Source organism: Penicillium rubens, assembly GCF_028828025.1.
Source record: "Penicillium rubens strain IBT 27055 chromosome Unknown utg000003l_segment0_segment0, whole genome shotgun sequence".
In the NCBI taxonomy this organism is placed as follows: domain Eukaryota; kingdom Fungi; phylum Ascomycota; class Eurotiomycetes; order Eurotiales; family Aspergillaceae; genus Penicillium; species Penicillium rubens.
The window spans coordinates 8,813,024-8,829,339 of NW_026890601.1; the positions used below are offsets into that span (position 1 = coordinate 8,813,024).

Sequence of the window (16,316 nt, forward strand, 5' to 3'; positions counted from 1 at the left end):
ATAACGCATCTCAATATCAAAGTGATCCATCCTAAACAGCCGCAGTAGGACTGACAACAGTCTCCAAATAAGTCTTCCGGTGCGGGTTAGCATCAACCTCCGCACCACGGTTCAACGGCGTCCACTTAGGCTCGTCTTGGAAAAGACGCATGGCCTTAACATACTGCAAGCAGAGTCAGCCCCATAATCCAAAACCACAAAATTCAAAAGAACATACATTCTGCTCATTGGTAGTAAACCGATGATAAATCCCCGCAGGAAGAATAATCATATCCTCCTTGACAAGACAGATACGGATCCACTCGTCCTCCTGCCCACGCACATCGAAGTATCCCTCCCCGTCGAGGATGTACCGAATCTCCTCGTCCTCATGCAGATGCTCCGTGAAGAACGACTTGACCTTCTCCTCGTATATGGCGCCCATCGTCGCAGGCGAGACACAGACCTCGTCGCGGTTACGGTATCCGCGCTCCGCGGCGATCGCGTCCACATCTGCGATCGTCGGGCAGTGCTTGTACAGCACGCCTAGCGAGGCGAGCTTCTCTTCTGACACGGCGCGGCCGGAGTCATGCTGCTCGCGCTGGTCGCCCTGTAAACAAATGACATCAGCGTTTGTTCTAGTCTGAGGTGGGCGGTACCTGGAAATGCTTGGAAAGCTGGATACGGCCCAATTGGGATGTGTTTACCTCGACGTTGTCGTACCAGTATGCCTTCATTTTGGATAGTCTCACTGTTGAGCTCGTAGATTTAGGATGTATAGAGGGGTCACTCGTTGAAAAAAGGTCCAGATCAGCTTATAGCTGAATATCAGCAGCCCCGCAATTGGCCGATGGCGCAAGCGCTTATGTCAGTGTGTGACCGCCCTCGGGGTTACCGGGTATAAGTACAGTCACGTGATAGATGCAATTTTCCTTATCGATTTGATTTGATCAAGATTTGTACAGAGTACGGGGTACCTGTTTTTTGGTTAACGTTTGCATTTCATTTCGTCATGGCTTTTCGAGCTCGGTCGGTGGCCCTGATGCGTCAGGGCCGCGGGCTCCGCTCGTTTATGGGTCGGAATCGTGGTTTCGCGACTGTTACGGATAATACGCGGTTTGTGACTTCTCCCATGTCATTTCGAGCGAGTAGTCTCGCTAATTGATTCATTTTTAGACCCTACGACGTCGTTGTTATTGGCGGAGGCCATGCTGGATCTGAGGCATGCGCTGCTGCTGCTCGGTCTGGCGCGCGCACCGCGTTAGTCACCCCCTCGCTGGAGAATATCGGTGTTTGCTCGTGCAATCCCAGTTTCGGCGGCATTGGGAAGGGAACGATGATTCGTGAGGTGGATGCAATGGACGGCGTTGCGGGTCGGATCATCGATAAGGCTGGTGTCATGTTTCGAGTCTTGAACCGCTCTAAAGGGCCGGCTGTTTGGGGACCGCGTGCGCAGATCGATCGCGATCTCTACAAGCGGTATATGTCCGAGGAGCTGGCTGGCACGGAAAATCTGAACATTGTGGAGGGCAAGGTGGCTGATATTGTGCTTTCCACGGAAGGCATTGAGAACACGCCCGGTGCTCAGGGCAAGATTGTTGGCGTGCGGTTGGAATCCGGGGAGGTCATTTCTACGGGTCGTGTGGTTATCACTACGGGCACATTCCTAGGTGGTGAAATTCATATTGGAATGGATGTGTTCCCTTCGGGACGCATGGGCGAGGCCCCCACATACGGTCTCAGCAAGTCGCTCCGGGAAGCTGGCTTCCAACTGGGACGCTTGAAGACCGGTACACCACCTCGATTGGACAAGAAGACCATTGATTTTAGCGCCCTTGAAGTGCAGAAGGGCGACTCGCCGCCTCACCCTTTCTCCTACCTTAACAAAACTGTCGATGTGGGCGACGAAGGCCAGCTTACCTGCTGGATGACCCATACAAACGAAGCTGCCCATGAAATCATCCGCGCCAATCTGGACAAATCCATTCACATCCGCGAGACTGTCCGCGGGCCACGATACTGTCCCTCCCTGGAATCAAAGATCATCCGATTCAAGGACAAGACCCAGCACCAGATCTGGCTCGAGCCAGAAGGCTTCGCGCCAAACGACGTCATCTACCCGAATGGCATTTCAATGACCGTGCCCGCAGATGCCCAATACGCCATGTTGCGAGTAGTCCGCGGTCTCGAGAATGTAACCATGCTCCAGCCCGGCTACGGCGTTGAATACGACTACATTGACCCGCGCAACCTGCGACCAACCCTAGAGACAAAACTCATCAGCGGTCTCTATCTGGCCGGCCAAATCAACGGCACAACTGGTTACGAAGAAGCAGCCGGACAAGGCATCGTCGCAGGCACAAACGCCGGCCTCGAGTCACAGAACCGATCACCTCTCACCCTGACTCGGTCAGACGGCTTCATCGGAATCATGATCGACGACCTGATCACAAAGGGTGTCTCAGAACCCTACCGCATGTTCACAACGAGAAGCGAGTACCGCATCTCCACCCGCTCCGACAACGCCGACCTGCGTCTGACCCGCATGGCCCGCGATGCTGGCGTCGTCTCCGACAAGCGTTGGAGCCACTTCTCCGATACCGAAGCGCAGATCCAGGAGCTGCAGACTCTCCTCGGCAACACGAAGCTTTCGTCGTCTGCTTGGTCCCGCAAGGGCTTCAAGGTGCGCTCTGACACCTCGATCCGCTCAGCGCTCGACATCTTGTGTCTAGACGGCACCGACATCAACACCCTCATTCCTACCATCGAGTCTCCTACGGGGACAGCATATACCCCGGCCTCGTTTGCGCCGGAGATCCTCACCCGCGTCGCCATTGAAGGCCGCTATGCGCCGTACCTGAAGCGACAGGAGAAGATGGCCGAGCGATTCCAACAGGACGAGAACTTGCTACTGCCGGCGGATCTGGATTACAGTATGGTGCACGGCATCAGCAACGAGGAGCGACAGGTCCTTCAGCGTGTGCGACCTGTTAGTGTTGGCATGGCGAAGCGCATTGAAGGTGTAACGCCTGTTGGTGCTTTGCGGTTGCTGATGCATGTGCGGAAGGGCAGTGGGTTTACCAAGGAGATGGATGGAGAAGACCCTGCTGTTGCTGGCGTGCTCCGTTCGTCGCCTTGATTCTGGATTATATGGGCATGACTCGATGGGACTCTCTTTTCTCTTTGATACATTGGCATAGCGGGACTCGGCGCTGGATGTGCTTTGACTGTACAAGACGTGTATACTATTTGATCTCTGTATATTTTGTAAACTTATATCCGAACATAAACATCTCATAATTCTTGATTATCATCATCATCTACTCCCACGTTAAGAGTACGAAAGTACCAATTGTCCAGATGAGGAAAACGGTCCCAACCTTGGGAAACAACCTCACAGCTAATAAGCATAAAACCAAAAACAAGCATCCCCCAAACCATCTTCCCAACGAAAAACAGATCTAACCCAACGCAGAAACATACTTTTCCCCCAGAAGGAAAACACGCGAGAAAAAGCAAAAAATACGATAATCAAAGCCACGTACCCTCGAGCCCCGAAACCCGACCAAAGCATAAAAAGCATAAGCAAGGGATAGACACCGATCACTTCCTTGCGACAGGGATGTGCGGGGACCTGAGACGAGAGCACCTATAACCAAATCGGGACAAGATAGCATAGAACAAAGACCATCATCGCCTGACCCATTCATCCGAAAACTAGCACCAAAAATAGAGGCCTCGGTTCTTCGATGCCAAAAACACACACCCCGACGCACACACCCCCATCTGGTGAACCCGATTGCAGCACGTATCCGCACCCATCCAATCTCATTCCTCGTTCAGATGTGACGAACAAGCCCTACCAAATCGAGCCTCGTACATGACGACTTCTGCAAGCCGTCCAATGCCACAAGACCTTTGCGTTCTGTTTGATGTATGTTGTAATGGAATGGGGGGAAGTGGCGTGCATAAGCCGTTGGCCGCGATCTGATCTCATCTCTCCTTTTTGAGAAAACGGTTGCGCGAATCGCTTGTTGTGCGCTTTCCATTGGTGGTCCCGCTCCCCGGCACTGTGATGTATCCGATATCACAATCACATCTCCGCTTACCCCCGCGGCGTTGTGATGTGCGTAGCTGAGAGGGTGAGTGCGTTCGGTCTATCGATTTGATGCATCTTGGCTCTTTTAAGCGCTGTACATCACCTGTATATTCTTGTTTTTCTTCGCCCAGAACATATTGGCATTGAGGGGTTTGTGGTTCTGGGCGGTTGAGGGGGTCGCAAGGGGTGAATGCTTCCTTGCTTCTTAGCGCGCTTCTTTGCATGGCAGACCGAGACCGAGGTCATGCAGGTCTGTGCTGTTATAGTGTCGACTAGTACCCCGTATAGTGCTTCCAGCAGGATGTACAAGGTATAGGAGTACCCTGCAGTATGTGCTCGGCACATGTTGTATGGATTTCTGTCGTCTGCATGAGGCAAGAGCGATTACGGAGTATGGAGTCCGTGATGCGCCAATGGTCATGCACTAGCAGGATCATTTGGGATGACTTTGCAGCTGAGCAGGGAAGGCGTCTTCTCCTGCATGGTGAGGAATGCATGCACATGGCGGGTCCGCAGATGTCAGGATTTGCCTTCTAGAATGCTGGGTATTATCTTGCGAACTGGGACGAACACGTTCCAGCTGAGTTGAAATAGTGGCGGAGTTCCATATAGGTGCATATATGCGTGTTCTTGGTCTCCACATATCGGCAATTCTGAATTATTGTTGCAGTACAACATAACGCGGCGCTGGAGTGACGATGTATGCCGCATTGCCTAGGTGGGCGACATACCGGACCTCTACGAAGTACGTAGTACATTATATGGAGTACTTTCTCGTGCATACAACATACAATGTAGTTCGCCTCATACCCTGTTTTTGAGTCCGGATCGGTGGGACTATTTAGTGGATCATGATCTACAAGTGTACTCGGTTCACATTCCTTGTTCCATTGTGCGTTAGGTATTCAAGCCTTCATAGAGAGAATCAATCACAAATTCAGGAACACATTAATTGCCACAGGCTATTGGGATATGCGGTGCATATCCTGGACTACCTGCTTCTGAGCCCGCCATTTATCAATAGACTGAATAGCGTGATGATCTTGAAGATCTCACTTTAGCGATTTTATTTGACTGATATCATAGCTTTATGCGCCCCATGATACTATAGATATCCACTATATGGATGCATAGCGACGTGTCTCAACGTCGTGGTACTCACCGAACACTTTGTATACTAAGCTTAAGACTGTCCCCAAAGTCCGTATGTAGAGAGTCTTGTATTGTTATAAGCTTAGTCGGATAGTTATTGGCGTCCATAGAGCCGCCGTTAGTACTGTGGCTGTGTTCGCAGCTTGTCTCGCAATCCCTAGCCTAATTTAGAGAAACAGTGATCTCTCTATTAATAGTGGGTCACCGGCATTTTGATACATCCTGATCAGATCTTGAAGTATGATCCCCATAGTTAACTATCGCAACTCACTACCTGATCTCGAGTAGTTAAACCTTAACTTTGAGGAGTTCTAGTTAGCTCGCCTTTCTTCTATTATCAAAGAGAACGGGAGGCCAAGGGAGGGGGTTGCTTTTCTCTTTACACCGGTACTCCGTACACTTCTCGGGACTATCACGATAATTCATTTCATGACATATAATCTGACCTTCGAAGGAAATAAATTGAATTAAGGACCGAAGAGAAAGCAAAACCCAATACAGAACAAGAATAGATGCCTTGTTTCATATTAACCAAGTTTCGACCCTCAACGGAGTACTTTGTAGCCCGTACACCATAGAGATGATAGGAGTGAGTCATAATATGAGAAATTCCTCGTATTTTATGATACCTACAATGTACGATGTACATCTTTCCATATACAATTCTAGAATACCGTTCCCCTCGGCTTTTCAAAAAAAAAAAAAAAAGGAGGCAAGTCGGACAGTCAGATACGAGCCGTAGCGCTGGGACTTCGAACGATCCCCGCCAAGAGTCCTTCTGACCACATGGGCGTGAGCGATCCCTTGTGTGTGACACGCCAGTGACACGCCAACATTAACTATCAGTGGAAATTACAGGACTCACTGGATTCATTGGACTCATTTATGTTTCCATATCCACCCGATCGGCTGGTTTGACACGAGGATCACGGGGCCTGATGCCTTGATATACGAGGTGGAGATAGATGCCATGGTAGAAACAATACAAATGACCCGATGTCATTAATGGATGTCTTGGATGATTTGCCTCTTGCCTCTTCCCCTCTTGCATTTTGCCTCCTGATATAGACGGAGTACGTACGGAGTACCTGAATAAGAACTAGCCCATTGTTCGATGCACAGACGAGCGGGATCGAACAGAGCGCACCCACCAAACTCCCCCCAAAACGGAATAAATAGACGATCGCGATCATCATGATCTCACCCACCTTCCTGGGGCTGACAGCAAATTGTTTCCACTCTCGACAGTAAGTCATCCGACGTTACTCCGTAGTTGTACCTTCAAAACACTCAAGACTCAAGTTAAGCATTGTTGCCCTGACATGACTACCGGGAACATCACTGTACGGATCCACACTCTGAGCTAAAAGAAAACAATAAGATATTAACTTCCCTATCATGTTTGTTACAGGTGGCTGGGATTCTGACATAAAAAGCAATATCCAAACCGCCAATAGGCAACAGGCAATCGGTAATCAGAATCAGGGGTAGAGAGACGCCAGGGCGGGTGGACAGCACTCGGTCCCAAAAACAGTCTTCGGGATTGTGGACGGATTAGGGAGGTGGTACCATTGCCCTTGTCCTTTCCCCATGATCTCTGTGCAATGTACGGAGTATGTTGTATGTAGGGACTTGTGCTTGTGGCACGGTGCATAAAGTGGTGCATGTGTGGATGCACATGCAATGCACATCTCGCTTGATTGTACGGAGTACTCTGTGCTCAGTGTAGAATAGTATCTATGGTTACGGAGTACTAGAATAAGGATTGTGTATGTAGATCATACTATCTCCAGCTATGTTGTATACTCCATACATAGAAATTAATATATTATAGTGTAGAGTTTCACCGAGCCTCCGAAAACACAGCTGCAATCCGCCGAAACCACTCAGTGGACCAAACCGGATCTTCGTTGACGCCAAGTTCCCTAATGATGATCGCCCCTTAGTGCTAGACCCTTGAGAGTTGCGGCATTTCTTAGTTTGTTCCAAAGGAAGCATAGTACGGACGCCACCGGGACTAGTAAGATTAGTGTGAGTTATTTCTGTTTGGATTTTGCTTCTTCAAGGTGCGTGCATGTGCCCATTATTACCTATGTGGCTTTACGGAGTCCTGTGCCTCTGTGCTTCTGCTGTGCCCAGTTTGAGGCGATCTTCGTATCGGCGTCGCTTCTAACCCCAAACCGGTTTAGAGCTGATTATTGAGGAGTACAATATAGGTACGGAGTACGGAGCACGAAGTACTTGAATAAGAATAAAAGAATTATTTTTATTTTCTTCACTGTGAAACTCTACCTGACAGGGCGCTTATTACCGCTATTCACCTACCCGTTCAAGCGTCTAGCAGCCAACCCCACCTGTAATCTACGGAGTAATAATCCTTCTTTCGCCCCGAGTGTCTGGTATGGGTGTGCACTGTCCGTGGATGTGGGTTTCTCCGAGCGAATAAGAGCCAAGAGATCGACCAAGAAGTACATTTCTCGATGATCTTTTTGAGAAAGATAATGTCACCGAGATCGCCCGTGGGAACGCCTACCTAATAAGGATCTCCCAAGCCACCACATTCCCGTAATAGTACGGAGTACGGAGTACGGAGTGCCTAGGAACAGACTACACAATCTCAGAGGTTATGATATGATTCGCTATGGCATTTGTGGGGTAATTAGATTGGAATGCCAAGCTACAGACTACGTACAAGATAGTTTTTCTCCTTCCCGTATATTGGGTACCTTTGCTAGCCTAACCGCCAACGCTAACCTCCCTTTACTTCTCGTAATCGGAGTCTAGTTGTTAACTCCCCGCGCTTAGAGCAATCCTTGGCCTGTGATGGGCTGTGCAGATTATCGATGATCTCAGAATTTCGGTCCAGAACTTTCGAATTCTTTTCCTTTTCCATAATTATTGTTTTTGTTCGGTGTGCTCCTTCCTGATTCTTCCGCCTAGACTTGATTTCTATCCCGGGGACTTCGGCGATTATACGGTCGATACATCACATTCAGCGCGTACGTTACGTACTCGATTTATTTTCGAGAGAAAATGAATATATATCTATGTTATTTTCTTTTCTTATAACGAAAGTTCATATATTGACATCTGTCATTCGCGCCAATTGAGTTTCAACAAGCGTGGCCAACCACTCCTCTGGGACCTCCAATCGTGACTTTGAAACTATATGTAACGGAGCACTGTCCTCCGACCACTACTAACGTTCTACGATTTTATCAAGTCCAGCCCTTCTCTGTGCTATGTACTACATGACTGCTCCGTATGTACTCCGTACACCTGTAAAAAATAATTATTTTCCCATTTTCTCCCAAAATTCGCTCATTATCCCTCTATCTCAAACCTGAAAACCGCCGATCCTAAATCCTTAGCTCCATGGCTCGACCGGGGTGCATAGCCCAGGCCACATGTCAATGTCGAGTGGCTGAGACCAAGGTGGTCTGTGGTTGGGTCTGTGGTTGGGTCTGTGGTTGGGTCTGTGGTCTTGGTATGGGCCAGGCTGAGACTTCTGTGCGTGGCAGTGTGGCCTGGATCTGCTGAGGATCTCCCGCGAAAGTTTTGGCCATCCAATCGAACCCCAGTTGTAATTTCTTGGTCTGACGGTTCTGCATTGGGTACGGGACCCTCTTCCCTTCCTAAGTTTTCGAGAACCGAGCCCTGAGAGTAGAGCCCGAGAAAATAAAAGTAAAGTAAAATGAAGTTACCGAAAACTCTCTCTAAAGCCCGGAAGCCTAACCTTCTTTCTTTGTTTGTTTTCTCACGTTCCCCCCGGTTCTGCACATCCGTTCATGCTGATTGGGATTATGTTTAAATGGATGCCGGTTTGATACCCGAATACTGTATACCGAGTACATGCGACATACATATGTAACATATGTAGGTATACATAGTATACATAGTATACATCTTTGTATGTAGATTGTATACCACCAAATCGACGGGTCAAGGCGGAGATCTACCTTGGATTGGTTGCGCTCAGTCCTCTTACAAGTTCTCGTTAGGAAATTCCATCGACCGTCAAGATGGGAGACCAGTCAGGGAGCAGCAAATCCAACCAGAAGGTCACCGATGCCCGGACCCGGAGAAAGCAATAAATAATTAAATAATTAAAATAACTAAAATAAAGAAATATAATAATCACCACCAGTGTGATGGAACTTCACCCGCGTCTGACTGGCTACTCCAGACCGTGGAGGATCTTGTTCTTGACTGCCGTTGGAGGATCATGACCCATCCGGAGTTCGAGGTGGAGGTCAATTTTTCAATAGCTCGGTATGGCGCGCACTGTCCATTCCGCTGGGAAAGAGATTAGTGGTCCACCCCGTAATGAGACGAAGAGATGACGCCCTTCGGAGGATTGGGATCCTCTTGAGGTTCCTAAGGTTAAACCAGAACTGTTTTGAGACAAAAGTCGATCCTTTCTCTTATGGGGCGTGAGATTGGAAAAGTGGGGAGAAGGAGGAGAACGAGCCAATGAAATGCAAACTGTGACATCCAGGGCTACTGGCCACAGCCCCAGACAAGTCCTGTACTTTCCACAACTTCCTCGAGAAAGACCGGCACATGCGATGATCTGCTTTGTTCTTTCTCTTTCTTTCTTTTTTTTTTTTTTTTTTTTTTTTCGAATGTGGCATCCGCTGAGTCAGAATCGACCTGCAAGTGAGGTAGACTTTGGTATATTGTCCGTTGTACAGGGTCAAAATCTACTTGGGGCTACCTTGACTTCTGGTATACGATGTCACGGCGACCCTCCGATCCTAATCCACGGCTCCACCGGGATCACCCATGGGACGGGGAGTGATTGTATCTTGACTTGTTCTATTCCGCTTTTCTTCTACTTTGTCTACTTTGTGTACTTTGTTTTAACTATACTACATAGTTTATATATAATATTGTCTACTAGGATAATATCTTTAATATAGTACATATTGATGTAGTCCTCTAATTAAAGTGAGACTGTACCTGCTTTTCGCGGAGGGTTTGGTGAAATCATGACTTTGATGTTTCATTCTCCGTATTTCTCCGCTCCCCCGAATTCCACCGTCTCCTTTTTTTTTTCCTTTTTTTTTCGATTTTCTTTTCTTTTTCTCTCTTTTTCTTTTCTGGTTCAACTAGACCAAATCCAGGCAAATGAAATTAACGAAATAAAATAAAGATGAAAATGAAAATTAAAAATTAAATTAAATTAAAGCACCAAAACATAATATCGCATGTCATATCTGTCATTGATACTCCAGGCCTCAGCATTCTGTCTACCACCATCCAAGTACACTTTCCAACCCTCCGAGTTTTTAACATTAACATTAACATTAAGCCATTAGACTCCCGGGTGCCCATGCCATACTTCTTCTGCAGGGCTGTCAAACTAGGTATAAACTGTATAAACTTGATATAATAATACAATGGGACAATCCGATAATGGTAATGGATAATTCAATAATCCCAAAATAATCTAAATATTGTAAATAATCTAATAATCTAATAATCTAATAATCTACAAAATGATTATCACATTGTACCATGATTTTCCCTGTGGAGATATCACCACTCAGACCTTCTCTTTCCCCCCCTTCTTTTCTTACTTCCCCTCTCTGACACTTAATTAGCCAGGGCCCCCATTTAGGTACATAGTTATTCCCTTCCCTCCCTTCTCTCAGTGGATCCAGAAAAAAAGAAAGCTTGGGAATTGCCGCAACTCAAACCGTGGAACGGGTTTCTAGTAGATCCCCATCTTTCTCTGATCGAATCGGTGCAACCTGTTGACTCGCTGACTTGGACTCGAAAGGGCCCGTGCTTCTGGCCGATCACGATCCCTGGGAATTTCTCCAACTGAGGGGTCCCAACTCAAAACCCTCCTCTTCTTCTCCATACCCTGGTCGATCTCTTAGCTTAATTCTTTTTCCTTTTCCTTTTTTTTTTTTTTTTTTTTAAAAAAATACCCTTTGGACAATTTGATCGGGGAATATATCACTCGCAAAAGCCCGGGGGGTTGCACCTGGGATTGTATCTCTTCCACAACTCTACATCATGGTGAACGGGACCGCCGCCGTGTTAGAGCCCACATTCACCGGGTATGTCGCAACCACTCAGGACGCCTTGATCCTCTTCGAGGCATGCTTGACCGGTGTCTTGCATCATGTCCCGCGCCGACCTCACGACAGAGAACGCAGTCATCTCGTGCGCAGCGGCAGCGTCTTCATCTACGAGGAAAATGCATCAGGCATCAAACGCTGGACCGATGGCGTCACCTGGAGTCCCAGTCGCATTCTGGGGAACTTCCTCGTTTACCGTGAGCTCGACAAGCCATTTCCTCCTGGGGAGAAGAAGCGCGCCATGAAGAAGGCCACTCGACGACCAGTGCCAGCCGGGCGGCCAGGCGAACCTTACCCGCGACACGATAGCAGCCAGGGCTATTCTCCGACATCTCCTGGCTCGGGGCCCTTCTCAGACCGTTCGTCCCATCAGTCGGAGCTTGAGCGGGCATTGGTTGGATCCCTGGTTGATTCGTACGGCTTCAAGGATTCCGGGTTAGTCAAGAAGACGATGAGCGTGACGGTTTTGGGCGTGACCCACCATTTGGTCTCATACTACAGTGTGGAGGACGTGATGCGCGGCATCCTCAACCCACCCTCGATGGTGGATTCCCTACGCTTTATCCGACCCCGCACCGAACTCACCCAGAAACAAAGCTTCCGTTCCCCGATCGACGAGCTCGAGGCCAACGCCGTGGAAAACCAGGAGCCCTCCCACGCTGCTCTATACGGATATCGCCCGCAGATGATGGCCCCTCCCACGTACGCCATGCCAACCCCTTCAAACGACTTCTACATGCACCCCAGTCCCTACGCCGCCACACATCCCCCGCAGCAAGGCCCGATCCAGGGATACTCGATGGGCGCCCCGATGGCAGCCCAAACCGCGCCAAACCCATACCTGCCAAGCCCAGGCCAAACCGCCATCCCACCGAAGCAGGAAGACTACCACGCATTCCGCGCAGGGCCTTATGGCGGCAGCATGGACTCCATGAGCGCACACAGCATGGCCTCCATCCCGGGCAGCATCAACGCGGGGCTGTCCAGCTCACTCAACGAACGAAACAGATCCACCTCGGATCACAGCCCTTCCGCTTACCGCAATTCTTCCATCTCTTCGCGCAGCCAGGCCACTGACGCTACTTCCCCCATGGATCCATCAACACCGGCCACCTACTCCCGCGGCAGCTTCAGCATGTCCGGTCAACTGGAGAACCCACATCCAGCACTCGATCGCAACATGCCTGGTCTGGATGCTAGCGTTCGTCGCGAGTCAAATCCTATTCATCCGTCCTACTACACTGCGGATCGCTCCCAGTACTATGTACCCGCGCCTTACGCTGCCACGCAACCTATGTCGACATGGACGACTACGGCGGCGACGCAACCACAGATGGCGCAACCTCAAATCTAATCTCTTGATACCTTTCCGTGTCTTTGGTGTTGCTTATGGCCATGGAGCGTGGGAGTCAGGGCGGAATTTTGTTTCTTTTTGTTTAACTTTTCCCAACTTGCTTTTGCTTTGTTTTTCCTGGAGATAGACCCTTCTGTTCTGTTATGTTTGGGAGGAAAACGCCGTTTCGTTGGCTACAATATATGTACCTGACAGCGGCCCCTTCTTGTCTCTTGTCTATATGGTTATGGTCTCTTTGCTTTATGGTCTGTTACGGAGGTGGCTCTTTTGTCTTTTTTTTTTGCTTTCTACAGTTTTGCTTTTACTTTACCCCCTTCGTTTGTCTTTTTCTTTTCGGTGGCTCTATTGATTCTGTTCTGGGAATCCGGGTGGGTGGCGTTCTTTTATTCCTCACGATGTCATGCAAAACAACCCGATAACCCCAAAACTGTTCTATTCTTTTATTACTACTTTTACCTTTGGACTCTGATTCCTACTTTTTTACTTACTTGCTCTCTTCTATATATCTATTTGCTGCCAAGGCCGCTGTATGTTTGTCTGCAATCACGGTGTCCAATGGTTTCTTTCCCATCTGGTCTGGGCGGGTTCCTGTTCTTCCTCTATTCTCTGTTCTATTCAGTTTCACGAGGACGGGTTTTAGTGATTCCCATCTCATTCCATGGCCAGTGATCAAAGATTGCTTCAATACTCCCCCTTTTTTTTCCTTGCCTGGTGCTGGGAGCTGGTTCTGGATATTATCAATACGTGCGTGTACTTCATACTTGATTCCTTGTTCGTCTATAGTATGGATTGTAGGCTCTGTGCACTAGTGGTGGCTTTTAGTGGTGGCTTTTTGATATTCTAGTTCCAATATTAGCTTCCTCTGCACGACAGAATGTGTCTCTATACTCTGTATTGTGTATTCTTTCTAGATGCTATATTCTGTATTATATACTTTGCTGTCCGCCTCTGCCTTCTCTACTCTGTGATCTTATTGGCATAGTACGTGATACGGGTTATGAGTTTAAGATCGCGTCTTCCCCTTCTTGTTCGGTTTAACTATGTAGTCTCGTGGTAACCTTGGAAGTATTGAAGTATCGCTTCTCTCCTGGTTATGTTCTGTGTTAATTGCTTCGTTGGCAATTAATCATATTTTAGGCACAGTGTACATATATATCGAGGTGCGGTACAGCTTTGTTTTTACAATATACCTTAATCCGAACTACATCCATAGTCTGTTTGGGCGGCATAATCCTTAGGCAAATATGATTGTCTACTATGTCTGGAGAATATAGAATCAAAAATCGTGAAATCACACTCAGCCAATATTTATACGCTACAAGCACCTTGAACAGCCTTCCTTTTCAAACCCCAACCCTCTTTGAACATCCGTCAATGTCTGAGATGATCTTCGATGTTTAGGTCACTAATATTTGCTCTGTGCCACAAGATACGTCTAGTCGAGTATTCCGAGAGGCTAATCTCAGATGAAGATGCACAACATTTCATTTCTCGAACATGTTCTCGGACATGTAATTCTTGACCAACTTCCCAATGCCCAGATCCGAGGGTCCTTGCCGCTTGTTTGTCGCTGCGTCTGGCTTACTAACCTTTTCTTGTTGCTCTTGGTACTGTTGTCGCGCACCATTAGCTCTTTGAATGGGACAGAGGCGACATCTTCCCATTCTGCTTCAGTTTGGGAATGTCAAGATTGACCCCCCACCCTTCGTCTGTGTCATGTATTCCAAGTTAGCTCACTTCAGTATCGTTAGAAATTGGAAAGGTGATATCTTACCATTGTGCTGCGCTCTGGTGGAGCGAGGAGGTAGCTCTGACTGAGGATCACTGCGTTTAGACTGGTCTCAATGAAGAGACAATTGATTGATCGATATTGCAGGTTTGCTTGATGAAAGAATCTAGCTTCTTTAAGAGAATCTCTCTGTCCATCTCTGCGTCCGCATGCTCGTACTCGTACCAAAATCCGAGTTTTCAAGGGCCAAGAGCCCGAATCCTCGTAATTCTCCATGTCTTTAGGGTCACAAGCCAAAGTTGTTGGAAACATTTCTCCAGCATTTCTTTGTACTATGCCCTAGAGTGTCGTTTGGCTTGTAATTTCGTTCTTTGGCCAGTCGGGCGGATGTTCGGGGTTCGGAGCGGTTTCGGTTGGGGAGCTGCTTGTTTGTTCCAGGCGCTGACGCAGAAGACTCCATGTCGGAGCTTGTGCGTTTTTTGCTAGCCAGTGGCAGTTTTGACTCGCGGGTCTTTTACCCAGACGCTCCCTGCACGGGGGTTTTACCTGAATCGCCCCCACTCGGCCCTTTACCTGCATCCTCCGTCTCGTTCTCAACTCTTTTGGGAACTTGAAGTCTCCCGGCCACTTATTCACGTGCGCTTGTTAGTTGAGGCTCATTCTTAAATTCGTGAATGGAGTACTCACGCAGAGATGGGACATTCAACAAGGTGTTATTGGTCAACGCCCGAATCACCTCCTCTTTTCGGTTCACCCTCTCCCATCTTGCGTTTCGTTCTGGGCATCTTGCCTGGGATTGAAAGCGTGTCAAGGTGTTAGAAGGTGGGGTAGATGGAAAGATCCATAGGGAGTTGGATTAATCAGAAGAAAGTTTAGATAGTGCTGGGTTAAGGCACAAAGAAGTGATAAGTGAGGTTAAAGTGAGAGTTTCATGGATGTAAAGTGAGAGTTGGTTGTCTGTGTGATAGTTGCGAAAGCCACTAAGTGAATTGTCTTGTTTGGTGTAAAGTCGACTTTATGTAATGTAAAGATAGATTTGCGGCGCTGGGGGTTTAGTTGCTGCTGCTCCGCTGCTCGTACTGTTCGATGCAGCTGGAGTAGCCAGGTTCTGAGGCCGGGGTCCATCGATCGTTAGCGGCTCCACGTCCAATGAATCTGAAGAGGTATTCGGTCCGTTGAGCTCTTGTGCCGTCTGCCCTTGGGCGTCCGATGTCCCGCGTTCGCTTAGCCAGGATGAATTCTACAGCTTGGGGTCCTATCTCTGGCAGTTGGTCGGGTTCTGGTGTTCTCTCCCATAAGTCTTCTCCGGGTGGATCTGGTTGGAGGTGTTTAACGCTGATAACTGGGTGAATTCTCCATGAACCCATACTTGAGACGCATGTCAAATATGTATTCAGCAAACTGGCCTATATGTGTGTGAGCATGAGAATCAAACATGGTGGCGTAAGTCTGACCTAGTTGGTGCCAAAAGAGTTTCTCATCGGGACCAGTCTCAAAGACCCCAAGTGCTCTGCTCAGGGGATGCTCCTATGTCCAGTTTGTCTTGCCTTCTCCCACGATATGGGCTACGTCCGAACTAGTCTTCATGACAAAGCCGGGTTGTCGCAAGTAGCCACGATACGGTGGCAAGGCACTCCGGGAGTCACCCAGCAAGTCCATATTCCGAACAGTAGTAACAGGCAGATCCAACCTGAACTCATATATCGACAATGGGTATCTCAATCAGTATAGCATACTCAAACAAACATTAGCAAAACACAAACAAGTAAATACACAGTGCGAATCCAGAGGAACGACTCCAATATCGTCGTTCCCAGTGAAAAGCTAGCACCGATACCTTGTCATAAGGGCGTATGGTTGACGAGTCAACAAATGCCGAGCGCAGGTCAAACTCGAATTGTGGGACCAGTT

The 16,316-nt window shown here is 48.3% G+C and overlaps 5 protein-coding genes across 5 annotated transcripts; 2 read left to right on the forward strand and 3 right to left on the reverse strand.

Moving 5' to 3' along the window:
* Nucleotides 1-31: 31 nt before the first annotated feature.
* Nucleotides 32-716, reverse strand: N7525_009600 (acireductone dioxygenase (Ni2+-requiring); the record flags this gene model as incomplete). Its single annotated transcript, XM_061214792.1, has 3 exons — nucleotides 32-163; nucleotides 218-589; nucleotides 639-716. The coding sequence occupies 3 exons, from the start codon at nucleotides 714-716 to the stop codon at nucleotides 32-34; spliced, it is 582 nt and encodes a 193-aa protein (XP_061069223.1).
* A 275-nt stretch (nucleotides 717-991) lies between these two features.
* Nucleotides 992-3,118, forward strand: N7525_009601 (tRNA modification protein MTO1; the record flags this gene model as incomplete). The annotated part of the gene is made up of 2 exons (XM_002563657.2): nucleotides 992-1,095; nucleotides 1,156-3,118. The coding sequence occupies 2 exons, from the start codon at nucleotides 992-994 to the stop codon at nucleotides 3,116-3,118; spliced, it is 2,067 nt and encodes a 688-aa protein (XP_002563703.2).
* An 8,139-nt stretch (nucleotides 3,119-11,257) lies between these two features.
* Nucleotides 11,258-12,676, forward strand: N7525_009602 (camp independent regulatory protein; the record flags this gene model as incomplete). The annotated part of the gene is made up of 1 exon (XM_002563660.1): nucleotides 11,258-12,676. One exon carries the CDS (start codon nucleotides 11,258-11,260, stop codon nucleotides 12,674-12,676), a length of 1,419 nt encoding a protein of 472 aa, XP_002563706.1.
* A 1,484-nt stretch (nucleotides 12,677-14,160) lies between these two features.
* N7525_009603 (uncharacterized protein) lies at nucleotides 14,161-14,681 on the reverse strand (the record flags this gene model as incomplete). Its single annotated transcript, XM_061214793.1, has 2 exons — nucleotides 14,161-14,286; nucleotides 14,451-14,681. The coding sequence occupies 2 exons, from the start codon at nucleotides 14,679-14,681 to the stop codon at nucleotides 14,161-14,163; spliced, it is 357 nt and encodes a 118-aa protein (XP_061069224.1).
* Nucleotides 14,682-15,457: 776 nt separating this feature from the next.
* On the reverse strand, nucleotides 15,458-15,772 carry N7525_009604 (uncharacterized protein; the record flags this gene model as incomplete). The annotated part of the gene is made up of 1 exon (XM_061214794.1): nucleotides 15,458-15,772. One exon carries the CDS (start codon nucleotides 15,770-15,772, stop codon nucleotides 15,458-15,460), a length of 315 nt encoding a protein of 104 aa, XP_061069225.1.
* Nucleotides 15,773-16,316: the final 544 nt, after the last annotated feature.